Source organism: Pongo pygmaeus, chromosome 3, assembly GCF_028885625.2.
Source record: "Pongo pygmaeus isolate AG05252 chromosome 3, NHGRI_mPonPyg2-v2.0_pri, whole genome shotgun sequence".
Classification (NCBI taxonomy): Eukaryota; Metazoa; Chordata; class Mammalia; order Primates; family Hominidae; genus Pongo; species Pongo pygmaeus.
This window is the reverse complement of record NC_072376.2, coordinates 163,494,229-163,522,005: the sequence shown is the minus strand read 5'-3', so window position 1 is coordinate 163,522,005 and position 27,777 is coordinate 163,494,229. Positions and strand designations below refer to the sequence as shown.

The 27,777-nt window shown below is 35.7% G+C and overlaps 2 protein-coding genes across 6 annotated transcripts in view; one reads left to right on the top strand and one right to left on the bottom strand.

Moving 5' to 3' along the window:
* The window catches only part of LRBA (LPS responsive beige-like anchor protein), a 764,782-nt gene that overhangs the window by 435,508 nt on the left and 301,497 nt on the right, over window positions 1-27,777 (top strand). For 3 of the 5 annotated variants that reach the window (XM_054484859.2, XM_054484861.2, XM_054484860.2), the window contains exons 38-40: window positions 2,783-2,907; window positions 11,034-11,180; window positions 13,686-13,822. In XM_054484859.2, the coding sequence (XP_054340834.1) occupies window positions 2,783-2,907; window positions 11,034-11,180; window positions 13,686-13,822 (409 nt within the window). Of the gene's footprint in view, window positions 1-2,782; window positions 2,908-11,033; window positions 11,181-13,685; window positions 13,823-20,343; window positions 20,563-21,876; window positions 22,056-27,777 lie in introns of those variants that run through there. The other 2 variants (XM_063664179.1, XM_063664180.1) reach the window with 2 other exon arrangements.
* MAB21L2 (mab-21 like 2) lies at window positions 16,145-20,224 on the bottom strand. The gene has a single exon (XM_054484862.2). The coding sequence runs from the start codon at window positions 18,849-18,851 to the stop codon at window positions 17,772-17,774; it is 1,080 nt and encodes a 359-aa protein (XP_054340837.1). The 5' UTR covers window positions 18,852-20,224; the 3' UTR covers window positions 16,145-17,771.

Genomic DNA, 27,777 nt, shown 5'->3' with positions numbered 1-27,777 from the left:
TCCTGGCTAATATGGTGAAACCCTGTCTCTACTAAAAACACAAAAAATTAGCCGGGCGTGGTGGCAGGTGCCTGTAGTCCCAGGTACTCGGGAGGCTGAGGCAGGAGAATGGTGTGAACCCAGAAAAAGGAGCTTGCAATGAGCAGAGATGGTGCCACTGCACTCCAGCCTCGGTGACAGAGTGAGACTCCAACTAAAAAAAAAAAAAAATTGATAGAATGTATTTGAAGACAGTATGTATGTGTGCGCATATATATATATATATATATATTTAGCAGAAATGAAACAACTTTCATTTCTATTATGTGAACAAATTCTCAGTTCCCTGATGCATTGGTATTTTTGTTTTAGCCAAATGTCACCATTTTGACCATTTTTTTTAGTGTCAAGGTATAAAAATAAATATTATCGTTTTATTTCCTCCTAATTTTGATTATTTTTCCTATAGATATTATCTTTGAGTTACTTGATAATTTTTGAATAATTTTACAATTCCTCTGGTTTTTCTGCTGTGTGATAAAAGTTATTGTGCATATGCTTAATAGCCATTGAATTTGACTTTACTGTGGTGCATTATAGTAGAATCTATTGTTACCTAATTTAGTCATAATTTTATTATAGCAGCTTAACATCTCTTATAATTTTAATTGTTATCAAGAAGAATGACATCATTTAATTTGACTCAAAACGTAGAAGGGTGGATGAATGACAAATTAATAATTTACTACCTTTGCATAATACTGAAGCATAGAGTATTAGAAGGATTGATGGCAGAAAAGGTTAACAAATTTGAGCAGCTTTCATTAGCTTTACATCGTCATATGTTTGTGATGCTGACTGAAATAGGCTTTGTAGGAGATCTCAGTCTAGGGAACTAATTACTTGTGCCGATTGCCGCACTGATGAATAGACCCTCATTGTATCATTCCCCTGAAGACGAGGAGCAGCCTGTGATTCATGACTGCATCCTGGCTGATATTTGATAATAATTTTAACAGATAAATGTAGGTAGGCAGAATGATGAAGTGCCTATCCAAGCTCCATGACTATCAAAGCCATACACACAGCCATCTGTGTACTGCCTTTTTCCTTCTCACCTAAGGAGAATTTCATTTTATTAATTGAGTTAAAACAACTGTTGTCTTTTGATTGTATGTATATTCTGTGGGTATTCATTTATTTTCAAATAATATCATCATGTTTTTATTCAAATTTAGACAGAATAATGAAGAAATATATAATAATAGCTTTTTAAATTTTTCTTTTTGAGAACTGCAATTGTTATACTTTCTTGTATTACATTTTGATTACATTATATCTCCTCCTCCTGACCAAAATCACCCAAGGAAATATTTGATGTTCTCATCCCTTCAGCATTTTCAGAGATCAGTCTCTACTGTTTTAAAAAGATTTTCTTTAAATAATGTACTGTTTATGCTTTTCATTAATACAAGATACTTTTTAATTGATAAAAGTACTTATTTATAAACCTATTTTGATTTTTTAAAGATAGCATCTTTAAAACATCAAAATAAGATAACTTTTACTTGGGTAGTTTGGGACTGTCAGTTGTTGAAGACTACTAATTTGTCAAAGCTGACAGATACAATTTTATTAGCTCACGAAATATAAGTAAGATTGTATTTTGTATTAGTCATTCCTGAAGAAGTTTTGATTATGAATAATTTTTTAATTTCATTATTGAAACTTACAGGTGTTCGTGCTGTATATCTTTATTGAATTAATGTATTCTACAGAGATTTTTTTCTTACTATAACTGAAAAAACTTTAGTATTTTCCTTACAAAATATTTTTCCAGCATGCTAGATCATGATTAGTTAACAAGAGAGAAAGCTGACATTTATATATTGCCATATAAAATGTGTATGTAATAAGGGAAAATATAGAATTTGAAATGAGCAAACCTTTTTTTAAAAAATACATTTCCAAAAGTATGCTTTCGATATAGCAATTATTGCACATCATATAGCATGTAGTTTTTAATTAAATATAAAAACAGAGTACATAAAACAGAAATCCAATCTGATTTGCTTGAAAATAGATTGCTATTTCACTCTACAGGAATGGTTTATTTAAAAACAGTAAATGGAAAAGAAATGCATTTTCTTGTGTTGTTCTAAGCCTCAGGGGCTAAATGTAATGAATATTTTAAGAGATTATTTTAATTAAATTCCTGCACATCTAAACAGAGTAATATTTTATTATCACATACATAACCATGTAACTGAGATATTCATTAAAGTTAACACTTTCTGGACCAAGAATTCATGGTATGATTTACTGACCTTGTGCAAAAAGGCACAAATTAGGAAGAAAAATGAAGGGGGACGGACTTTGATTAATATAGGTAATGCTATACCATATTTATAATAGCCTTTTCCCTATTCTGGTTTATAAATGCAGCTACAGAGAAAGGTGCCCTGCTGAGGCTGAAATGAGGCTGAAATCAGAGCACATGCCACTAGAGTGTGGGGAAACTGATCACACTGTCAGCAATTCATTTCAAAATGATGTATTTAGTGCTCATTTCACCTTCCAAGAAAAGGAAAAGGAGTTCCTTAGACTAGAAGGTGATATTGTTATTTTCAAGGACATACCTAAGTTAAAGATTGCAGAAAGGGGAGTGTGAGATGGAGGGAGAATTAAGTGGAAGGAGAGGGAAAAAAAGGCAGAGCAAACAAGGAGAGCTTTATGCAGAAATTCAGTGCTACCACGCTGTTTGATAATTGCTAACATATGTGGCTTCTCTGTTTCATTGTAGTCGTCCTCGTGAGTTCTGGCGCCTTGACTACTGGGAAGATGACTTGCGGCGCCGGCGACGATTTGTGCGTAACCCTCTAGGATCGACACATCCTGAAGCGACACTAAAAACAGCCGTGGAACATGGTCAGTGTATAAACCATTCCTTGCCAATAGCAGCAGGTACAGGACTTGGTAATGAAGAGCATAACTTCATTATTACAAGGCACTGTAAAATGGTCCAACACCACATTTCATGGTTATTCATACCAGAAAGAGAAGTTAAATTTTTTTATAGTTACTATAGAGTCCTATTAAATTATGGTGTCAAGTATATTTATTAATTATGTTACACATACAAAACTTACTTAACATAGACCCTTTGTTTCAGAGTACAAGGATTAAATATGTCTCCTTTTAAGCGACACATTCAGCTTTGAGTAAATGAATCCAGGAGGCATGCCTTAAATCCATGAATATCAGGAAGACAGCATTTACAAACCAGATAAGTTTCTAGGTTCTGTTGTGTATACATGGTTTTCCCCCAATCCTGGTGTTTTAGCATGAGATCATGAACTGGGAAAGATAATAATAAATGTCCAAGTGCCTAGATTCTGAGCCTTGATTTGAAGATGGTTATGATAGATGGCTCATGGAAAAAGAGAATAAACATTATTTTCATACGTTCCTATTCTATATTATTTTGTTATCAGAGCTTAACAAAACATTTTTCCTTTTTTGTTACAATGCATATGACTATGATTCAGTTTAGGTAAAAGTCTTATAAGTAAATTGGAAAAACTGAAAAGGTCCTTTGGATTTGATACTATATGTTTTTATAAAATTTCACTTATTTTATGATTTTTGAAAGTCAGTTAAGGGGGAAATGCTCCTCCCCACATTAAAATTATCCTGACTTTATAAAATATAAATTGGTTTTTAATAAAGTCAGAAGTACTTTTAATTTTCCTTTCAGAGTATTGTTTTAACATGCAGCAGCTTGTGATTAAATGGAAATATGTAGTATACAAAATAAATGTTAATTTTATTCAATAAGGATGTTAAGAATTTAGATTAAAAATCTGTAATCTTAGGTTTGGCCTCAGTCAGGCAGCTTAACCTCTTGCACTCAGCCTTAAAGAGCCATTTCTGGAAGAAAATGTCCACAATATGTCATCAGATATAACCCCACATGTGACATCAGTCCTTTAAAATAAATGGTCATACAGAGAATAGTCAATAACAAAGTGATCTAAAAGCAATAATAGTCTCATGGCCCTACATCTTCAACTACAGGAGGTGGAGAAAGAGAAATAAAATGTAGAATTAATTAGGCCACTTTTGCTTTTAGAGTACATACAGTTTTTAGGTGGTGATAACAGATTTCAGAGGTTTTTTTTTCTTTTTTTGTGTGTTTTTTTGGATTTTCTGGTATGTTTTTGGTTAATGATGCTTACATTGAGAAAGTGAACTTTTTTTGCAATTTGTAGCAAAATGTATTACCATGTCCACTTAAAATTTGAAATTTAATTATTTTTCTGTCTTCTAAACCATCATTTACAGTAATTTGTGAGTTCTGAGATCTATACATGGCAATATGTTTTCATAAAAACATTTTCCTTTTATATCTGGAAGGGGAGGATTTGTTTTCTAAAATTGCACATAGATAGACTGTTAATCTTTTATCCTTAGATATCAGTAATTCAATTTAAAATTTGTGGTATAGATTTAATATAGAATTTATTAAAATATTCTTATCAAAAATAGTACATTTAACCATTTTGAAGAGTTACAGGATTTTTAATGAATAAATTGTTGAGCTTTTAAAATCATATTGTTTTGTCAGCTTTTTTAATGCTAAGCGTCTGCATTAATGTTTGACAAAAAAGAATTTATTAACATGTTTTTACTATCATCTAAGACTCTTGACTTGTATAGAAGTAGATTTCACTCTGATTACTCTCGATAGTAATTGAAAGGTTAATCCAATGTTAATTATCTATGTTTTATTGTGCATTTTTAAATTGAGAGAGAACAGCAAAGGTAAGCATTGAGTAATATTTTATAGTAATTTTATAATTATTGTCACACTCTAAAACATTAAAAACAAAACTTGGGTTTGAAATATATGTTTAAAAATCTAAATGTGTAGGAGATTCTTCAGTTGTCTTACAATTTCAAAGATATATCATATTTAATATAATATTTTTTGAAAAAACACAAATTCTAATCCTACCTCATATTTATTTTATTTTAAATAATAAGGGAATAAGTTCAGCACATAGATTGTATTATGGTATTGTTCGATGTCAGAAAATTTATGCTAATGTATTCTGTAAACAAAGAGCTTAATTTTTTACTGGTGTATTAAATATTTTATAGTGATATTCAATTTTAATTTGGTGTTTAAAAATTTTGGAGCATTAAAGAAGCTAATCAAAATAAACTTATTAAGAATTAAGTATGCAAAACAAAATTGTTAATGTGATCAAAAAGCAGTTGAAATTACAGATTTTAACATGGATAAATACTGTGCTTCAATGTTGAATTTAAATGTTTAAAATAGATATTAATGAGGATAGTATGTCATTCTTATATTTTTATGACTTCTCACTTTCATTTATAATTTATTTAACTAAGGAGATAGGACATTTTAAAAATGCAGAATCTTAGAACACCATGAACTATATTATCATTATCAAAGGAAGACATCTAAATAGAAGTGCCATTGGAGATCAGTTATGTATTTTAGTAGTAAGAGCCATCTTTTTTATAGATTGATTTGATTTGAAGGAAAGCCTCTAGTGTAAAGGTGGCAGAGTAAATACCTGAAGAGTGATGTTCTCTGTTTGGGCGATCAATACCAGCCCCATGACTCTACTTCTGGCTACCTTCTAGTTAAAAACAAATTTTTTTAATTCTGACAATTTAATTGCCCTTCCCAAGTTCACATTAACTTGCTTGGGGAAAAAGCTTTAGGTAATTTTTCAAACAGAGACCCTCCAAAGTGGTTATTTATAAAAGTCATGTTGTAATGGGAGATTTCTTTAACTTTGCAGAAACTGAGTCATATTTTAAAATTAAAATTAATACTTCCTCTTATTAAATATTCTTTATGGAAATTAGCAGCTCAAGCAAGGCTGGGCATTTTATTCTTGAGGGCATTTTCTTCCATTTTATAGTTTTAAAATTTATTAGAAATTAGTAGCAATGATTTGTAACATTTTCCTAATGCCAGAGCCCAGGTTAGCAGTTACTTATTATCAGAGCATTTTAGACGTAGAAGGAACCTAAGGCTAACATCTAGTCTAACTTTATTCTTTACAGATAAGGAAACTGAGGAAACAAAGGGCCAGTATAATTTTTGGTAGATAAAGGACTAAAGCCCAGGTTAACTGACTGAAACCCAGATTTTCATATCAGTGTGCTGTGCTGTCCTCTAAAATTCATTATTAAATATAATGGGAATTTTATATTCAAATTAAAGCCATGTAAAAAGTGTTTTAAATGGTAGAAAGATTGGTTTTAATTCAGGTGCTAAAACAGTTTAGCAGAGAATCCTATTGAATTCAAGACATTTTTATTTCGTAGAGAACATGCTTGCTAATAGAAATATATAAGGAGAATTTAACATAGTTTTAAAAGTATCTTGTAAGCATATGGAATGATACAAGTAACTCATTTGGTTTTCTAGGGATGACAGATCATGTAAAGATCTTAAATCATGCCATTGTCTCATAACTTCAATAATGCCAGATACTGTTGCTTCCTTTTTAGGATCAACATATACTAGGTTCTCTCTCTAAAATTTTGGTTAACCCATGATTATTACGAGATGCACCTGGCTTATTCTCCTAATTATCCTTTGTAGTTTCATTAATTTTTACAGTCAGTTTTCTTGACTTGGAATGCTATGGACATAGCATAAACTATAGAGGGGAATCAATTAGATTAGAACAATAGTTGATTATAAGATATTCCTTATGTGTACTGTTCAGAATACTGTTATGGTGTGTGCTTCACATCACATAAGTAGATACCCATTTTTATTTTATGTATGTTTGAAGGCACTCTGTTATTCCAATAGTAGTCTTTTTTAAAAATGCTAATTCTTAAAGTATAAACTTCTTTTACTTTAATACAGACTCTTGATGATTCCAGTTCACTTGCTCAGTAGATGTTAAAAAGGATTTATATCAAAGGTGGAACAGTTTTGTGTGTGTTTTTGCTGTTTTTATATTTTAATTCTACTTACCTGTTTTGTGGTGGATAGATAAATCAACTTATGTCCAGAGTTAGCTCTGAAGAACTTGAATTTTACATTTTGGGGACCAGCCTCTCTCTCTTAGGCCTTTCATTGTTCTTAGCCTCAGTGAATCAAATTATTTTTAAAGATGACATTTCTGACAGATTTCTCCAATTTTATGTAACAATTGCAGTTTAAGTATTAAGTTAGGATAAATATTAAACTAGAAGAAAAGGTGAAATTAAACCAGAATAAAAGGCATTTCTTAATAATGATATGAAAAATTTAAACAGCGATCATGTTAGTAACAATTTTATTAGCCAGAAATATCTGAATTGAGCTTTAAAATGGAACCCAAAGTATATTCTGACTTCATCCAATTAACTTTTAGACGAGTGTAGAATATACTCACAGAAGATGTCAGAATACTTGTTTATAATGGTTGATTGAGAATAAGGCAAATGAAAGTTAAAAATATACTTTTCCCCAGCACATATAAACATGATAATAATCCTTTATTTTATGCTTGGAAAAGTTTTGTTCTAATTTTTTTTAAAAGTTCTTTAGCAGAAATCTATTAGACCACTGAGAATTGAACACCAGCGCATGTGGTGTATATTAGAGTACTGTTGGTAATTTTACTGCTGCTAACTTAAAATCCTCAAGGGGGAGTTAATTACAGGAAAACCATTCTAAATATCAGTAAGCTGCATATTTTCCATGACAAGAGGTTTTTCAGTGGAGCTTGAACAATTCCAGAATCTGAGCTTGTAAAAATAAGTAAATAAATAAAGTGGGTGTGTGTATGCATACAGTACACCTATAGTATGTAAAATTTTTAATGAAACTTTAATTCAGAAGTTACCTTACTGTGTTTTAATATAGGCAGCATGATTAGAACATATTTAAAAATTTTTAAATTGCAATTGGAAGGGATAATTATATTTCTCGTGGTCATTTATAAATGAATGTGAATTTATTTTTTGAGCTATTTTAAACCATTACATATTGCCACTGGGGACTCTCATTTTTTTGTAAATGTTTGCGGATTAAAGAGGTTTCTTCTTTTTTCCTTTCACATAAGCTTGGTGTACTTTAGGACATGTATGGCAATAATCAGAGGAAGTAATGAGCAGGGTGTTTAGTTGTTTCTGACGTGTTTGGCATGTTCATCAATTTTAGATTTGGAAATAAATATTTTTTGTTTTTGATTATTATTCTGATTTAACCTTTTAAAATGCACTATGAAAAACATAAGAATTAGTAAACAAATTAATTATATACACATTCATATTGAACAGTGGTTGTTTTGTTTTCTTTCTTTTTCTTACATCTAAGAGCTAATATGGCATCGTGGTTAAGAGCCCAGATTCTGGCACCGTGCTGCCTATTTTTAAATCCTGACTCTAATTGTCAAACGCATGTTAACTTGGTCAATTTATGTAACCTCTTTGAGCCTGCTTTCTTATCTTAAAATTAGAAATAAGCAGACGGTTTATGAGAATTAAATGAATTAACTGTGTAAAGTATTTTTAACACTCCTCCCTGCTGGCTTATGCAAAATGATATGTAATATTAGCCTTATTATTAATATTTCTGCTTTGAAGAAGGAATTATAAATCCAAGAAATAAAAAGAATGTGGTATACTGATTCTGTACTAAAATCTAACTGGAAAATAATAATTTATTATAATTTACTTTATAAAAACATTTAGAAGGTGGTGCTTCATTTGCATTTCTCAGTGGCCAATATATTTTTTAAAATGTTGATAGCAAATTGCAAAAGATCTTGTTTAGCCTCAGGGCAGTGTTTCTGATTTTAGAGTAAGGAACTATAAATACTTGAATATAAGTGATTTTAGAACATAGTTCTGTTTTTCTAAAAATTATTGGTTAATTGTAAGTATATTTCTTTTTAGCCTTTAAAAAAAAATAAGCCAGGTGAGATGACTTATGCCTGTAATCCCAGCAACTTTGAGAGGCTGAGGTGGTAGGATTGCTTGAGCCCAGTAGTTCGAGATCAGCCTGGGCAACATGGAAAGACCTCATCTCTACAAAAAGTTAAATTAAAAAATTAGCTGGGCATGGTGGCAAGCACCTGTGGTCCCAGCCACTTGGGAGGCTGAGCTGGGAGGATTGCTTGAGCCTAGAGGCTGCAGTAAGCTGTTATTGTGCCTTTGCACTCCAGCCTGGGTGACAGAGCAGGATCCTGTCTCGAAAAAATTAAATAAAAAATAAATAAAGCCACTTTAATTAGATACACTAAAGTAATCTTTTCAAACATATGTCCAGACCATCACATGTGTGTAGCTTACAACGCAGCCTGTGAGTATGAAATATTTTCTTTACCCATAGAGTGTATTTAAAGGTAAATATAGAAAGCTTCTTCCCATGACTTCTTATTAAATAGAAAACTCCTATGTTTAAGTAGCACTATAAGTATTGTATATAAATGGTATACATGGTGAATTCGCAATAAATATGAGAAAAAAAAACTTTTACCTTTAACATCATCCGTAAATGTACTTATCAAACCCTAAGAACCTTTGATCTGCCAAATCAGGTAACACATGTGCAGGTTAACTATGTAGAATAAATTATATATATATATTAGTCGTGTTACTGCAAATTGACTGCTTTATTCTTTCTGGGGTTTGGGCCTTATGCCTAGGCAGAAGCTGCAGTGGAGCAAAAAAACCCCTAGCCATCCGATTTCCATATCAAAAGCTGCAGCCTGGGTAGATCAGGTGCTTTACCTCTGGGATTTATCTAGCTGGAAGCCAGGAGGGTCAGGTGAAGATTCTTAACCCTTATATGACACCATTCAAAAACAGCTTAGGAAAAGATACACATACAAAGTTTTACAAATCACAATTCAGAAGTTAGCATCTGCCTTCCTGCTTGTCGTAAGGAGAAAGCTGCTCAAAACAACGGGAGGCGTCCTGGTGGAAGGATGTGGGTTTTGAATCAGAGTTTTGAATTTCAGGGTTTTCCACTTTCAGTTGCGTCTTTGCTCTCCTTTTGGATCCCATTGTTGAGTGTAGGTGCTCTGCAGAGCTGCTTCTTCCCTCCCTAGATGTGGTGTTCTCTTTTCCTCCATCCGCCTGCAGTTGCTGCCTTGTCATAGTGCCTGAGTCTGGTACTGCTACTCTCCACAGGCTGCTCCAGTTCAAGCCGCATGAGGCCCCTTGCCCACATGCCTCTCATCCCAGGCTTTCTGTTATGTTTGCCCCTGGGGTGCTTTAGCCCTTTAGTTTAAACATGCAGAGGAGGTAGTGTTTGAGCTTCCACTTAGTTTCCACACCGCCTTGCTCCTGGATATTTGTATAAGGGTTTCCACACCGCCTTGCTCCTGGATATTTGTATAAGGGACAAAAGGGTGGAGGAGTGAGTGTATGTGTGAACATGTGGACGAGGGTAATGTGAAGGAAGGAAGGAAGGAGGGAGGGTGGATAAAGAAGGGATTGCAGCTTTGAGGAGCTGCTGTAGTCTTATTAGTGTCAGATATGGCTTCAGTATCTGGGCCTAAATCCTCACTGGCTTGTGAATGTCTCTTAGCTTTAACCCTTTTTAATTCTGGATTCTCCTCCACAGCCACTCCTCAACCATTCCAAAATGTTTGTCAGTATAACATTATTTGGAGGAATGAATCAGTCCTTATTTTTTGCTGTTAAATATTGTTTCCAAAACTGGGTTTTGATTGTTCCTATTACTGAATTTTCAAAAAAAGTACTGCTTTTGAACCACTCCTACCCTAACTATAAGTAAATAAATGGTTTGGTGAGTAGTGCAGGGATCAGATTTAATGGGATTAGGGTGCTTGTTTAGGGTAACATTAGACTAGGTTGGGGGATCGAGTTTGTCAGATCAGGCATGTGTGCCATCCCAATCACTTTCTCCACTGTAGCTGACACTGTGTATAAAAGATTGACCATCTTTGGCCACCTACCCTTACCTAAGCCCCTACCCCTCTGCCGAAGTGCTCTTCCCAGAACTGATGGACAGCTTTGTTTCCTTTTCATTTCAGCCACAGATGAAGATATCCTTGCTAAAGGAAAACAGTCCATCAAGAGTCAGGCTTTAGGAAATCAGAACTCAGAAAACGAGATCCTCCTGGAAGGCGATGATGATACTCTGTCATCCGTGGATGAGAAAGATTTAGAGAATCTTGCCGGTAAATTTGGTGGTTGTGCAGATATTTCAGCTACCTCTGGGACAATAAGCATCTAATTACTTATTTTTCAGCTGTGACCACTAGGACTACCAAGCTTATACCCACAATTACATTAATGGTTATTTCAAACACTTCCCCCCTTATCTTCTACCGTTTCTCCTTTATTTTTCAATTCTATTCAGTCTTCTTACTCTCCTCATTTTTTTCTTTTATGAATAATTTTCACTGAAAAAGAAAAAAGTTTAAAAGCAGCAACAAAAGAACGAAATTACTTCACCCATCCCATAGGAGTTACCAAATCTCTGTAAAATAGGACTGTAAGTAAAATTCTGCCAGGTTTTTTTTTTTTTTTTTGGTAAATAAAGCTTGGAGGGAGAGAAGCTATTTGCTTTGATATACAGGTCTTAGTGAACATGCTGTATATGCATGTAACTCTTTCAAATCAATTCCGAGAATGCCATGGCTTTTCACAACATTCACGTATTTTGCCTGGTGTAGGAATTTTGATTTGCACTCTGCAGATTCTCAGTTTTACATCCCTTATGGGAAAAATTCTCTTATTTAGCTGGAAATTTTAGTCATTCATTAAATGGCTTTTTTACTTTAGTACCTGTGGCTCTTTCCCTCAAGGAAGAAAGTCTGAAAGGTTCTGTAATTTCAATAGGTGAAAATTACATAGTTTTCCATTTTGATAATTTTAAGAGAAAAGGCATTAAAAATCTTGCTTTTGGTGACATATCTGCAACCTGTGCTACTATGCCACTTGGTAATAAAAAGCAAAAAGAGAAGATGGTATCTTCTCTGATAACTGTAAACCTTTCTATAAAGTAAACTAAAATTAATTGGTGGGAGTGGAGAGTAATCTAGATACTGCTATTCTGTAGTCTTTTCCTTCACATCCGTTTACCCATTTCTTCCTTTATTTTGCTTCTATTCTTGCTACTAGTAATACATTCATACAGTAATAGAGGTGAAAGGGGAGTTTAATTATATAATCTTGACAATGGCAATAGGATTAAGAAGTAATCCACACTAATAAAGTGGTGTGGGTTAGAAATGAAGTGGAAATTGTCAGGGGTCTTCTGTAGGACCTAGGCTGCCCTAGCTCCTGCAGCTGTCTGCTTACCCTGTAATTGAATGTCTGAGAGTGATTGAAAAAATGTTATTTCTTCTCAGTATTACATGCTAATGTACAGAGGGCAAAAGGGACAGCAAAAGAACACATAGCTTCTTATTTCATCCATTTATAAGGATGAGCTTTGGGAAATCATGGCTGTTCTGCAGCTATCTGCTGCCCATCTGCAAACACAATGTATTTGTACATTGGGAATAGAGGGCAAAACCTGCTCTGATCTCTGCAGAGCATCCCTTCTATTGTCCTACTGGCACACATTAAGATTGATGTGAGATTAAGCACTATCACCCTTCTAACAATCGATGGAAATGTCAATTCATCTGAATTTTGAAACACTTATTCACCCATTGATTACCTGAATAGGCACACCTTGTTTATAGGCACTATATTAATTCAGAACTATAAGTGCCAATCTTCTCTTATGCTGTTTTCTTCCCCTATAGGATTTATACCATGAGGAATTGACAATGGAATTTCAAATTATTTCTACGTCGATCTCTCTATATGTGTGTGTGTGTGTATGTATATGTATATACACACACATATATAACATTTAAGTTCATATTTTATATTTAGCTCTAATATACATTATGCTATTCTATCTGTAGTGAATCTATTGTTTTCAGTAGCAGTCTGATTTGTCTCTTTGATAAGCCCTGTGGAGATTTGATTATTCCAATAAAAATTCATTCACTTGGAAACCCACCCTCCAGCTGTTTACTCCCAGAGTCCCTGAACTACACTAATATTAGATTTGGAAGCATTGAACAATACTTAACAGTGGAAAGGAAGGCTTAGAAAAGAAGTATTTTTACCAGTCATTGATGGGGTAAAGTTGTTATGGAAGAGGTTTTGTGTCAAGCTGGCATAAAATCTCTATCAGAAAATATGGTTTAACATTTCCCACTTCATTAATAAGCTAGTGATCTTTTTGTAGTTATGCCTCTACCATACTGTAAGCTAACTCCTGGCCTTGGAAGCCTATTGAGGCTTCTTTGCTCCTGGTTGTTGTTCATGTTGTTAGATAGCCTGAGGCCTGTTTTCTAAATGGAATGTGGATGGACTTATTTAGGCAGAGCCACTTCTTACCTAGAGATTAGACCAAAGCTTTGCAGACTCCCTGTAAAATAATTGCATCCTAGTTTACTGTTATCATTAACTGCCTGTTATAGATCTTGTAGTATGAGAATCCTGACTTTGCATTTTCAGAGGAAGATTTGGAGTGGACAGAATATTTAACTGTAGAAGTAGTTGGCAGGCAGTTCAGTACTAGACGTGAGAATGAAAAGATGAAATACAATTTCTGGTCGAATTTGATTTTTTGAAAAATGTCATTCCAACTTGTGTGGCTTGTCTTTTCCTTTTGGCAGGTCCTGTTAGCCTGAGCACACCAGCTCAGCTTGTGGCCCCCTCTGTTGTAGTAAAGGGCACTCTTTCTGTCACCTCCTCCGAACTCTATTTTGAGGTGGATGAAGAGGATCCTAACTTCAAAAAAATCGACCCCAAGGTGAGAAGATGAGGGGGTTTCATTTTTTCTTATGATGGGATGGTGGGTGCTGTTGGATAGGATTGGGATTGGTAAATCTGACAGGCTTAGTTTGAATTTCTTCTAAATTGCCTTGGCTTATATGCAATGTCATTATCTTCTTTAGTTTATGATTCCCTACCAGTTAGTTAGATTATTGAAGTTCATTTAGATTCAAAAACAAATTCTACTTAATGGCATTTATCATTAGCTCTTTGTGAGGAGGGGAAGTAAGCTCAGAGAACATTGTCTATAAATATATTTTGCCTCAAAGGGTCAAGGGTGAATTAAGATACAAAATTTAGTGAGATTGAGAGTGGAATTATTTTGTTTAGCCTTTATGTTTTCTGGATATGATGCCAATATATCACTCTCCTTGCTTTGTCTCCATGACTTACTACTCTGTCGTGCATGCAAGCATGTTTTCTGTGTGTGAGATACCTCTGTTTCCCATTACCTATAGTAGATTTTACAAGGCACTGCATAATTTTCTATTCTTAAATGAAAATGTAATTTCCCCTTTAAAATGTATTTCTCATTACTTTTCAGACCCTGGCAACTTTGTTTTTACTAAGAAACATTTGTAGCACAGTCATAAAAACCAAAATTAGGTTTATTTCAAGAAAAAGAATGGTATAATTTGCTCTGAGAGGAAACAGTTTCTTTTAAAAATGAGCAAAATAAGCAACCTGTAGAAAAAGGTGGCTTAAAAAGTGGAATAATTTATTTTGCGGGCTGATAGCATATGTGTATGTACATGTATATACATACACATATTTTGAGTTTATTGGTAGAAGGTTCTTTGATTTTGTAATCATATGAATTATTAAATCTGAATGATTTAGAAGTATTTCAAAATAGCTCTTGATGAAAATATTATAATTTTATTTAAAACTATAGAAACAAATCATATCTTGTCTTAAGCATATTTCTAGCACTTTGTTTCAGTATTGCTGCCTTTATTAAGACAGGACTTGGTAGATTGTATGAAACTGATTGTTTTGAGCTTGATAAGTTAACTAATCCAATGTAGAGAAAACTTGCTAATTCTGAAATTATATCAATTAAAAATTTTTTCTACTTTGTCCCATGACTGAAATGTCTGAAAATGCATTAGTTTCTTTAGGAAAGGAAGGTTACCAAAATTAAACTCTCCAATTTCTGGTAACTTCTGAATTTAAGAAAGACTGGGATTTAATTCAAGACATTCTATCATGCTTTTAAACACATATAGAGCAAAGCCTAAAATTTGATTTAATTTAAAGGTGTCTAATGAATTGTTCTGAAAATTAGAATCTCTGCCAATCTGTGAGATTAGGTTCTTTGAAGTTATTTGCTCCTTTTAGAGAAGTTACAAGTTTTGTCTCTTTCTGATCTGATTCTGTACAGCATCATTAAATTATTTTTTTCTTGTTGCTTGTGAAATATGGAGATCTTTTGGCCCAATGAAGAAATGGTCTGTATCACTACAACCTTCCTTATATTCCAGAAGTTAAAACTTCTGCCAATTTATATTAAAAACAATTTTTCAGTCAGCTACTGGGAGAAGTTTTAATTTTGTATAGATGTTAATGCTTTAAGGTGTTCTGTAAATGAGGACATTTATGTTCCTGCAGTGTTTTTCCTTTTTAACTGATACCTGCATTAAATTAAATAAGGAAGAAGAAAATATGCTGAATTGGGGATATTTTTGTTTCTTTTTGTCAAGACTTAAAAACTTTTTTTCTGGAATAGTTGGAGGGAGATGTATGTCTACTGCTGTAAATACTTTTGTGAGTGAGAAAAATGGTCACTTATAGATACTATTTTTATCTTTGAAACTAAACACTATTCCTTTAAATCATTTTGTGCAAATGTAAGCACCTACTGTTTGTTTGAAAATGTTTTTAAAATTCAGAACATTTTCCCCAGAGAATAAATTGGTTTTTATAATTTAAAAGAATTTGTGTGTTTGAGCCACTTAATATTACTGTGAGGAATACAGGAAGAGCGACTAGAAAAATAGATATAATAGAGGTTGAGTCAAAAGAGTGGAGATGATTTCAGAACTGATAGGATCAAAGTTTATATTTTTAACACAGGACTATTTTTACCAAGGAATCTTAGACAACTTAAGCCTGTTTGTCAAGTGAACTAGGCTTCAGACCCCTGAGTGGCTTTCTTGTTTTTCATCTATTCTGCTATCCTGCTGCTCATCCCTCCATACAGCCCTTCCCCCTCTCAAACTTCTTCCTCTGATCTTTAAAATTGCCTTTAAAAAGATTTTTCTGTACACCTCTCATTTGTGCATTTTCTCAATAAATTAAAACCTGGGCTAATACAAAGAATAAATGTTAGATATTAAAGGGTAACATCTGACATATATTCTGTACCTGTGTCTCATCATTAGCGTAGCGAATGGAGTATATAGTTACCTTCAACATAAACAAGACAAACCAATTCCTTTGGGATACTTTCTGTTTGACTAATTATTTTATTTTCTAATCAGTTATTCCCTTGCATTAAAAAGAAACCTTTGTTAAAGCTGAGACATTGAAATGAGTATATTGGTTTGTTACCTTAGAAAAACAGAAAGAGGAGGAAGGTACTTTTCCTGTTTCTAAATCCTGGAATAATAATTTTTCTTTGGTTATAAAAATGGTATGAAAACCTTTTTTGTTTGAATTGCATATAAGCAGTTTCAGATAATTCTTGAAATTTGACTAAAATAATCATAATTATGGAATTTACAACTAAGCCATTTTAAAATGGAAGTAATTTATAAATCTGAATGGCTCATATCACCATATGCTCGGGGAGAGGATTATTGCTATACCCATTGTATTTTTTGTTGTGGTTTATTTAATTGTTAAATTTTTATTACTCAAAGCTTGAAGAGGACAAACGGTTGAAGGAAAGTATCAACTGACTTTGTTAACTATTCAGAAAAATCCATAAATATTTCCTTTGTATATCGGATTCAGATTGGATTTTTTGAAATTATGGCATAAGAAAGCACATCTCTTAATTTTTAATGTGAAAAAGGTTTTTCTACTTTAAACATTAGGATCAAAATATTTTCTTTCATACTTTTTTCCTAAGCGTGAAGTAGATGTTACCTTTAATCTTAACATCTACAGAACAAATATATATTATAGTTGAGTAAAATTAGTGTTTTCTATTTTCTAAGGATTTGGGTGGGAACTTATACAGTCAATTCTACAAAATGTACTGTATTTTAAATTTTGCGAATCAGTTCAAGTGGAAGCTTCTTGCATTTGATTCCTCGTCACATCTTTACATTGGAAATTATAAACTGTGATCTCCCCTGCCTTCACTTAAGAACAATCCACAAACAGTCATTTACAATGTAAAGTAATGTTTTTATTACTGTTTTCAACAAGACAGCTCAGGGTGAGGGTAGAGGTTCAGGAGAGGGAGGGGCACAGTCTGACATTGGCACTGAGAACGTTTAACATCAGTAAAACTTTTTTTAAAAGAGAAATTTTACATATAGTTAAATAATTTTTTCACTTGGTGACAACATTCAGGCAACCAAAAGCAAAACGAAATGGGGGGGGGGGATGGGGTGGAGAGAAAAAGGATAGGGGGAAAGAAGGAAAAGGGGGAAACTACTATACATTGATTTGAAAATGTACCTTGGGTTTCATTTTGTGGTGGCAGAGCCCGATTGCTTCTTTTGTGTGACCTTTTAAATTCACATTGTTTGGAAGAAAACGATCACTTTTGTGCAAGAATGTGATTTGTTTTGGTTGGGTTGCTCTCTTTTTGTTTGCTTCTTAATTAACGAAGGTCTTCTGCCGGATTCTTATTTCAGGTGACTTACATAAAAGTTTGTGTCCAGAGTTTCTGCTGTTAATCGCTGAGTTGTGTGTTGTGTGTCTGAGAGAGCACGCCCGTTTGTGTCGCTTTTCAAGCAGTCCCCAGCACCCTATAGTTTGTCCAGGCTTTTGGGATTGGTGAGAATTTCCCTGGCCAACCTCCAGGTCTGCTTGGCAGCGCTCTCCAGGGCCGAATGGGGCTTGCCCTGAAAGAGGTCGAGGTTGGGCAGAAAGTAGTGAGGGCAGCGGCGGCACTGCAGGCAGGAGATGAGCTGCAGCAGGATGCCGTTGAGCCGGTCGCCTAGGCACGACTCGTCCCAGTCCGTTTCTCGTGGGTGTTTCTCGCACTCGTACAGCAGCAGCGTCTTCATGTGGTAGTTGTTGAGCGGCTGGCCGGGTAGCTCCAGGTGGCGGTCCCGCAGAGTCTTCAGCACTGAGAGGCACTTGTTTCGGCAGCCGCCCATCAGCAAGCGGTTCTCCGCCTCCCCGAACTGTAGCACCCAGGCGTCGCTCTCTGCCGAGCTCTGCTTGCCGGTCAGCGAGTAGCACTCCTTCGAGAGCAAGTTGAACCCTTCGGCCTTGACCTCGGCCACCCGATTGGGGCCGGGCCAGGGGATGTGGGGCATAGGCCACTGTGCCGCGCTTCGAGGCCAGATCCCGGTGCACTTGAACGCCGGAGTGATTTGCACCACATAGCGTTCCCTGATGCGCAACTTGACCTCGCTGGTGTCCGCGATCATCTTGACCACATCCCGATAGCTGCACTTGTCCACCGCCTGGGCCACCAGCGTCTGGAAACGCGAGCGGATCTTACGCGCTGAGAGATAGCCCGACGCAGTGATGAACTCGACCCAGAGAGACATGCTCCGCTTCCGCCCATCGCTCAGTTTGAGCACCGCGCAGCCGGGCAGCGAGCCGTCATCCACGAAGTTGAAGACGCCCATCTGGTTTAGGTAGAGCACCACCTCAAATTCGGTGGGCGAAATGACCTCAAGCCCCTCGTAGCGGGCATCGATCTCGCTCAAGGAGCTGATGAAGCGAGGCTCCTGCACCTCCACTTCCTTGAGCACGTCCGAGACCACCTTACAGACCTCTCGGATGGTTTTGGCGATGGCCGCCTTGCGCGCCTGACAGCGCTCAGTGTAGTATTTATTGAGCTGGTAAACCAGCTTGGCCTGAGCGGCGATCATGTTGGGGCACAGGTCCGGGCTATACACCGGCGTCTCGCAATACGTTGAGGGATCCAAGGCTCACGCACTGGTGGTGGCCCAGCGGCTTTCGAAAGAGGCGGTGCGCTCTCCGTTAAGCCCTACTTTCACTCTCGTTTTCCACCTGGGCTGACCGGCTGATACCGTAGCCGGCTTCTTTTTTCCTTTTCCCTCTTTCGAAACCTCTTTTCTTCTGCAGAAGAATTAGGGGAGAAAAGGTGATTTTCTAAAAAGAAAAGTACCTCTTGGAACCTTTTTGCTTTCTCTTGATATGTAAAGATGACCGTGTGCGAGAGAAGCGGGGTGGGGGTGAGGAAGGAGAAGGAGAGAGAAAAAACTCAGGATACCAAAAGGTTAGGCTTAGATGTCTGCAGCCGAGATTGCCCAGAAATCTGGAAATGAGGTTTTTTAAGTGCCAAAGTAAATTTAAAAATAAAAGCGAAACATTCAGTGGTTCATTCTTAAACTTCTCTTCCACGCTGATAGGACTTCTTCGCTCAGTGTAGGTGAGTGCCTTCTTCCTCACCCTCCCCCAAATGGAAGGTGCAGGAGGTAATTAATGTCCAGAGAGCTGCGAAGTACAACTCAGTCCGCCGTGCACTTGGAGGTTTGCTGACGCCCCGCAGCCTCAGCGTGTTGGTCTCGTCTCTTCTCGGGGGTCGTGTTGTCGCAGTTTTCCTCTTTTCCTACTGGAGGCGTTGTTTGGACTGGGTTTGTTTGTTTGTAGTGGGTTCTTCTTGTATTTCTTTAGGTGCAAACCGCTGGAAGTTGTTTGATAATCATTTCTGCTTCGTAATTTATACTTTTGGCCCTCACAAAATCCGTTTTAGTGTGACGAAGTCGTTGCTTGCGTTGCATCTGGGGTGTAGTTATAACGATTCAGGGTTTTCCTTCTCCTCCTCTAGGTTGCTTTTACAGATTCCACTTTCTGAGTCGTCTCTCCCCCTCCTCTCCCCTCCGACCTCTTTCTCGCCCCGCTCTCCCCCTGCTTCTCTCTCCCTGCCCCCCTTCCTCGTGCTCCCTCTCTCTTCTTTCCTCTCTCTCTCTCTGTCTCTCTCTCTCCCTCTCTCTTTCTTTCTCTCTCCCTCGCTGTTTCCTGGAGTTATTTAGTTTATGAATGGTCCCAGGGCCATCATGAAGGGGTGGAGCTTCAGTTCCTACAATCGCTATCCGAGCTGTCAGTGCTTTAGCCAATCCGAGAGAGAAGACAGGCACGCTTGGCGAACGGTAGCAGCCACCACTGCACTTGATAAAGAAAGAGGGTAAAGAGAGAAGTAAGAAAATAGGAGGAGATAATGGAAGTCAAATGCTTGCACACATTTTACAGCCCTTCCTCTTTATCCTCCTCTCTTATCAGTAGCAAAGAAGAAAAAGAGTTTGTATAGAAGGGACTTTCCTGGAGATGGCTGGAATAACTCGAGGGAGAGTAGCAATGGTTCAGAAAGGTTCACTTTTTTTTTTTTTTTAATGATTCTATCAACATTGTGTAGGAGAAGGTGCAAACTGTAACAAAATTACTTTGGCTTGAAGGCAAATGGGAAGAGAAAGGGGAATCTGGGAAAGGACCTAATTTTTCCAGGTTTTTTCCTCCTTTAAAGTCTTCCTCCTTTCTCTTCCCCTCCCCTCCCATTGTTGCCAAGAATCAGAGCAATTGCTGTATATGTGCACCAGTGGGGGTTGGAGTGGATATAAGGTGAGGGTTTATAAATCTCTTTTTAGTAATTTCGATATGCTGTTTAAAAACAGGGCAGGGCAAAAACTAGTCCAAGCACCTTGTTTGATAATTATTTCATAATTAAGATTCACATGTATTTAATACCATTATTTTATCTTTACAAGAATTAACTAGTTATGAGAGAGAAAATATCTAAGTTGTGAGAAATGGTGCAAATTTATATGTCGTAGAACTTAGTAGGATATACTTTTAAAATAAGCTACTAAAATTGTTTCAAACTTAATGAAAAGGGAAGTAAATGTAAACCTAAAGTTTTCTTAAAATATTACTGTTGTAAATCTAATGGTGAATGTATTCTTAGGGGGTACAGGTACAGAGTTTCATTTGTAAAATGATTTTATTTTCATAATTGACTCTTGCTTTTAAAAGACTTCACTGCCACAAAAATCTATAACTATCCTGTTATTGATTACACAGATGGCTTCACTCCTCCCTAGGCATTTCAATGAAAGGCATGCATGTGCTTTTAGTATATATATTATCCTAAACAAGTTGTACCCACTGTAGCCTTTCGATACTTTTGGGTGAAAAAAAAAAAGCTAGAACATTGTTTCTGATTTGCTTAATACTGAGAGTTTATGTATGAACCTAAGATGTCTGGATTCTGAATCTTTTTAACGTATTTCAGGTAGATGTGATTATTTTTAGTTTGATTGGGGAGGTTATATTCCATCCCTGGGTTATGCGATAAAAATAAAAATCTATGAGTCCATTTGGATAAAGACTTCGTTTTAGAAACCTGGTAGTTCGGCTTTTTCAAAACCCCTTGGGAGGGCTTGACTTACCCTCTTAAAGTCCGGCCGGGTGAACCTGAATTGAATTGCATAGGGAAGTTAATTTCTTTCCATCTACTTGATATCAGACAGTTGGGCCTCTTGGTTCTTTCTTACATACCTGGTGCGGACCACAGGCAGTTTGTCACCCTTCCTCTCTCGTTGCCATAAGTCCCTTTCTAAGGAATATTTGCTTTAAAAAAACTATCTCGGATTTGTTGCTTAGGGTTTGCCTTCCCGGGATTAGGAAGAACAGTCAGAAGTAAGTGTCCGCGCAACTCTCGGACTCCAGAGCTTTAGTTAACTTCTCTGGAGTGGCAGAGACTTGGGCTGCTTGACCTCCAGTCTTCTCCGGGGAGGCCCCGTGCGTCCCGGAACGCCTCGCCGCCTAAGGATCTAGGGGACCTCGCGCCCTCGGGGTTCGCGCCTGTGGGAGCCCGGCTCTAACCCGGGAGGCCTCGCCGGCGCTCTGGGAACTGCCTGGGCCGGAGGGCACTGCGCTGCCGGGAGAGCCTGACTGGCCGGGAGGGGCTCCGTGGCTGCTTCTCCGAGGGCAGTTACTGGGCGGAGACTGGTGGCGGGGATAGAGGGTGCGGAGCTTTCCCGCCCCACTCTCGAGGTGGTCGCTTCGTCGTTGCGTCTGGTTCGCGAATGGTCCGGCCCGCGACGCTCCCGAGAGTGAGTGTTTGCAAACAGCCTCGGGGGTGGCGGAGTTGGTTCGCATGGCTCGGCCGTCGCGCCGCAAGTCCCGCGCCTTCTCCTCTCTCGGGTGGGGCGGCCCAGGCCGCGCGGACCTTCGCGCCACCACTCGCCGGACACCCCGCTGCACCTCCACTCGCGGCTCTGTCAAGCTCGGCTAAGTTTTCTCGCATCCTTGCCCCCACGCTTCTCCACTTTTACATACAGAGGGAAGGATGATAAAACGTTACAAATGTTTTGATTTAAAAACAATTCATTACCAATTTACCCTGTCTTAGGTAGATGCTCTAGTAAATAATAAATCAGTTAAACAAAGGCGACTTTAATTTATGGCTGTGGTACTAATTAGAAACATCATTCGAGCAATAAACTTAAACACTTCCAGCAAATAATGCTCCCTCTTGCTGGTTCTCTTTCTCCCCCCTCCCCCACCCCAAGTCACTCCGGCTGCCTCTGCTCTAAGAGCAGCTTCAGCTGCGCCTTTGCGGTCCTCTCTTCCTCTGGTTGAATAATTGAAGGGGGAAACGGTATCCGAGGAGGCTGTAATTGAAGAGCCCCTGTCACTCTGCTTTTATGTATGTTAGTATAGAAGTCCATCAGCAGCTCCTTGATGGTGTATTAAAACGAACTGGCAGCTCCTTCTGCAGGAGATACTATATTCTATTAAAGGAGACCAAGTGAGAAAGAAACTCTAGGGGCTAAAAGCCACTTCAAGTCTTCAGACCGATTCATCTGTATTCTCTTGTTATAATCCGTCTCATCATACTTGAGTTAATGAGGCAAAGGAGGGGGTGCGAAATCTGATGGTCCTTGACAAATTCATTAGGGAGGCTGCAGGACATTTTATTTGACGGTTAAACATCTTGTTTGTTTGGCTTAGGCAGTGCCAACATCAGCATGCTTCTGCCCAGAGCTGTGGTGCTGGGCTGGCTGCAGGACATTCCTAAAAAGGGAAGGAGGACATTCAGGGTGTGATCTGAATTTTTTGTTTTGGATATCTGGTAGTCCATAACCTTCAGACTTCTCTAGGCTTTACTTCTTGCATCATTACATTAGAAACATAAAGAATGTAGGTGATAGTACTGAAGTGGGCATGTTTTTAGTTACTATAAACTAAAATATGAGGATGTTTAAAACTTTAGTCTGAAAATTTCCCAGTTTCTTCAAAAAATTGAGTCAGGTTGTAGTAATTACTGTACTAGTTTTATGGCAATGTGAATGTTTAAGGTCCAGTAAAATAACCAGATTACTCATTACATCCTATTTTTACTTATCATGGTTAAATAAACTTTTAATTATTAATGGAATTTCCTATTTCACCGAAACCTTTATGAGTACAGAAACTTGGAAATAAAAAATTAACTATTTATACAAATATATTTTCAAGAAAAAATTGGCATATTTTAAGGAAATTTTTATAATTAAAATTAGAAGCAAAACTGAATACTTGGTGCTAAAATAAGGTGATGAGTTGGCAGAATACTTTAAAAAGTGAAAATATTTCTAACTGAAGAATAATGGGTAATTAAACTAGAATGCTAACCTTACAATGTTTTATTCTAAGATAATAATACAGTATTAGATTTATCAACATTTTCTTGAAAAGTAGTAAATAATCCAATTGTGATACTTTCTTGCATGCATAGACAATTCAGTTGTATTTTTCCTTCAGCATTGACTGAGCTTGAGCTTAAGTGCTTTGAGAAAGAATCCTGTCTTCCATTTATAGGAAAACAGTATGGAAGTAAAAAAAAACCCTAATGCCCTTTGCCTGTCATTTTTATACATTCCTGCACTGCTGATGAAGCTTGAACGGCTGCAGGGAATGTATGGATTTGAAAAGAAATGATGCAGTAGTTCATGTTGTGTTTCTCAGGAGCCAAACCAAACTAATGGCTGAAGTCAGTGCTTCTGTAATCTGACAGTTATAAGCCTGTTTATGTTTCCAGAGAATATAAAATTCTTAAACTGTTTTATTTTTTGCTGATCTTTACTTAAAAATGTATTTACTGAGTTAACTTTAGTGCATTTGTTACTTTATCATGTTAGCGAGACTTAAAAGGTATCTATTATTTTATTATCTGTAAAAATAATATATAGTATCTCAATAATCTTTACTAAAGAGTAAACAAATTTTAGAATACATGATCTTATTTTCCGGGAAACATTTTAGAAGCTTTCAAAAAATAATCAGATTATTGACTTAAGAAAAGAAAGTATCTCTGGAGGATTTATACTTTTTAGAAAACAAAGGACCACGTGTTTACTGGTATATAGTCTTATCCTCTAAAATCTAACTTTGAAACATCTATGTGGGTGTTAAATTTTTAGTTCTTATATACTTAATCATTCTACATACTTATAAAAATGCTTGTTTTTTAAAAATGAACATTGATTTTTATTTTTGGTCAAATTGTAAATGAGGAAATAAAACACTATTAAGTTCTCTGAATTTAAAAATTGTTTCACTAAAAACAGAAAGAAAAGTAAATAACCCAGATATGATTTGTTAGTGTATTCTAGTTGATGAAATTTTATTGAAGTAATTATATTTAAATATATGTGAGATGCTTAATGACAGTCATCAAGATTATACTGTCCACATTATAAGTCACAGTAAAACTACATTCTCTTTTATTCTCTGTCAAAGGATTTAATTTTCTAAAATTCCAAAGTGTTAAGGAGATTGTTTCTAAAGCTATTTGTAATTATTATTGTGGAATCAATCTAAAATAACCAGTAATTGAGTGTTTGCCTTGAACAGTTCACTATAGTGCCTGTTAATAATTTTATATGGTCAAGCATGCTGTTGAAACAAGTTATTCTTCCCCCTGACAAAATAGCCTTAACAAAAAAAATTTTTTTTTTACTCTCTTTGATTAGTAACCCAAGGGTATTGTTCTCATTTGAACAGGTTGAACTTCAGATAATTTTATGTCAGGTAAAAGCAATAGCTTTAATTTTGTACAGTAAACCTATCAAACTGTACTGAAAAATAAAATGCTTTTATGTACTTTTGATGAGTATTGTTTGTGGGCCTTTTAAATTTGTTTGGATTGCCTTAGATAATATATATGATTAGAGATGTTTGTTACCTATTAGACTTTACAAATATAATTCTTGTATTATATAGCGGGATGAGAAAATTGAGAGTATGCTATATATTAGGGTTTTTCCCCAAGTTGAATAGCAACTGCATAAATGAGTACTTTATTAAACTATACATAATTTGATGTCACCAAAAATATACAATGATAGAGTAAGGGACTTGTGCTCAGGAAAATTAAAATAAGCAGCTTTTAGCCTGACTAAGAAGTAAATGCCATTATATTCTTGCGCTAGGATGTGCAATGTTAACATCCAAGTTAATTCAGCAAGTATTTTTTAGAATGTTTCTTTGAACTTGCTATATTCTCACTTATATTGGTATATGTCTTTTGACCTTACCAAGAAATCATGTATCTTTTTCTCATTTTAAATGTATACATTTTTGAGTTGTAACACTACATTCTTTTATTTACATACATAGTTAAGCAGTTCTGAAAAGTTGAAGCAAAATTTTTAAAAATTTTCTTTTCCTATTTTTCCTTGTTCCTTCCTTCCTTTTCCTCTCCCCTCCTCCTTTTTTTTTTTTTAAAAAAAAAAACAGTTTGAACTTATTAATGTACTATTAGGTAAATATTAAATTTTACCTGCCAAATAACTTTGGCTTTCATAAGTCATTATTATCTTCACATGAAAGGGTATATTTGGTAGAGCCAACTGTTAACTTTAAGAAATGATTGTATAATTTGTGGATTATTCTTTGTGACTTTTCTTCCTGGAGAACCAAATTTTGCTGGCCTTTAACATCACTTCCAGAAGGTAGACAGAAAAACCAGGATCAGACAATAATGAATTTAAGTGCTAAAGAAAATTGAAAGCTGACCTTATGGTTTCAAGGTGTGATATCTTTTGTTTATGAAGATAGTATTATTGACTCACATTGTGAGCCAAAACAATGTGTGTGAAACAAAAATTATGTAGAATATGTTTCTTAGGATATTAAAGCCGTCCCCACTCCCTTTCTACTTTCTCTTGTGATCAGTGCCAGACATTAACAAAACAGATGAGTGAAATTAGAGACGTAGATTATGCTAGTGTTGAGCTGTACTTAGTTCAAAATATAATATTTGGCATTATGTGCTATTTCTTTCAGGTCATATGAGACATTTTGTGGGTCTATGTTTAAAATTATTAGTTAAGCATATTGTATGGGTAGGTTTTTGTTATACTTTAGGAACACTAGCCATTTTAAACATTTTATTTAAAAATATATTGGTTCTGTAGCACTCTATATTATTATGAATAGTAGTAATTTGGCATTGATCATCTGCTAAGATTACAAGAAATGCTTAATGGACTTTGTGTTATTTTTAATGGAAATTTTAAAAATCTAGCCTGCCTCATCCTTTAAATGTTATGAATTAGAGTAAAAGTGATGTGCAGAGAGGTTTCTCTGATTGCTTGTAGTGGTTAAACAACAACAACAAAATGCTTCATTGGTTGTAATCTATGTATAGAAGACATCTGTGTAATATAAATGAAATAATATTTAATGATCTAAGGAATGGCAACTTTAACCATCTGATATAAAGCTAGGATATAAAACAGCTGTCTTGGCCTATGGATATCAAGATTCTGCCAGTCTGCTTCCTGAATTTTTCCTTCCTATCTTCCCTTATTATCTTTGGATCATAAAGAGTCATTCTCTTATTTTGTGACTGACTTGGTATATAGGTAATTAGGTTTAAAATCAAGGTTAGTAGGTTTAAATCCATCTAGATTGGGTAGAAAATCTTTGACCTGTAGCTATGACTGTTTTCAAATGATTTGCTTGCTGGGATCAGACACTATCCATACCCTTTCACTTTGCTATCAGCTATGTACACACAAAGGAGCAGAAAGATGACCAGATGCTTAGTTAATCATCATATTAGGTCAGTAAAGGATTCCAACCATACTTAATTGGGTCTTCTATTTCTAATATTTGTTGGGTAACTTTTTGGTTAAATGCTCTACGAATCTAATCTTTTCTGCTAATCAAAACTTTCTATAAACTTTATAAATTAAAAATGAATGATACAAATCTATAGATATGTATTTTAAATGTAAGGTGGTTGCTATCCAGATTACCTGGATAGATAAAAGGAGACAGTGTGAATGTATCAGCAAAGCATCAATCTAGGAAACAAAAAGTCCTAAATTTTTGTCCTGGCTTGGTTACCTGGGTGACTTTGATCAAGTCACTATCCTTATCCATTATTTTCTCAATTGTTAAATGAGTGGGTTGGACTAGGTAATCTTTTCTATCTCTTCTAGTTAAAAAAGTCTAAAATTTTCCACCATTACATGACTAAATTCGTTGACATCTTTATTTGTTTATTTCTATCAGAAATCTTTCTGCAGATGTTTAGGCTTTCAGTGCTGCTCTAACATAGGTATATGAAAGTTTTTAAACTCAGACAAGAATAAGCTTATAGATATTTTAGATTTATGGAAAAAATTTACAAAATATAGTTTGGAGACAACTGTGAGGGACAATGAAATAGCAACTTGGGAAAAATCCTGAGTATACTAATTATTGCTTGATAGGGGTTGAATCATAAAATTATAAAACAAAATGCAGTATGTGTTCCTATATATAGAAAAATAGTATATG

Bases quoted from the DNA above. Each gene is read 5' to 3' on its own strand.
- MAB21L2 (XM_054484862.2), bottom strand. From the start codon at position 18,851: ATGATCGCCGCTCAGGCCAAGCTGGTTTACCAGCTCAATAAATACTAC.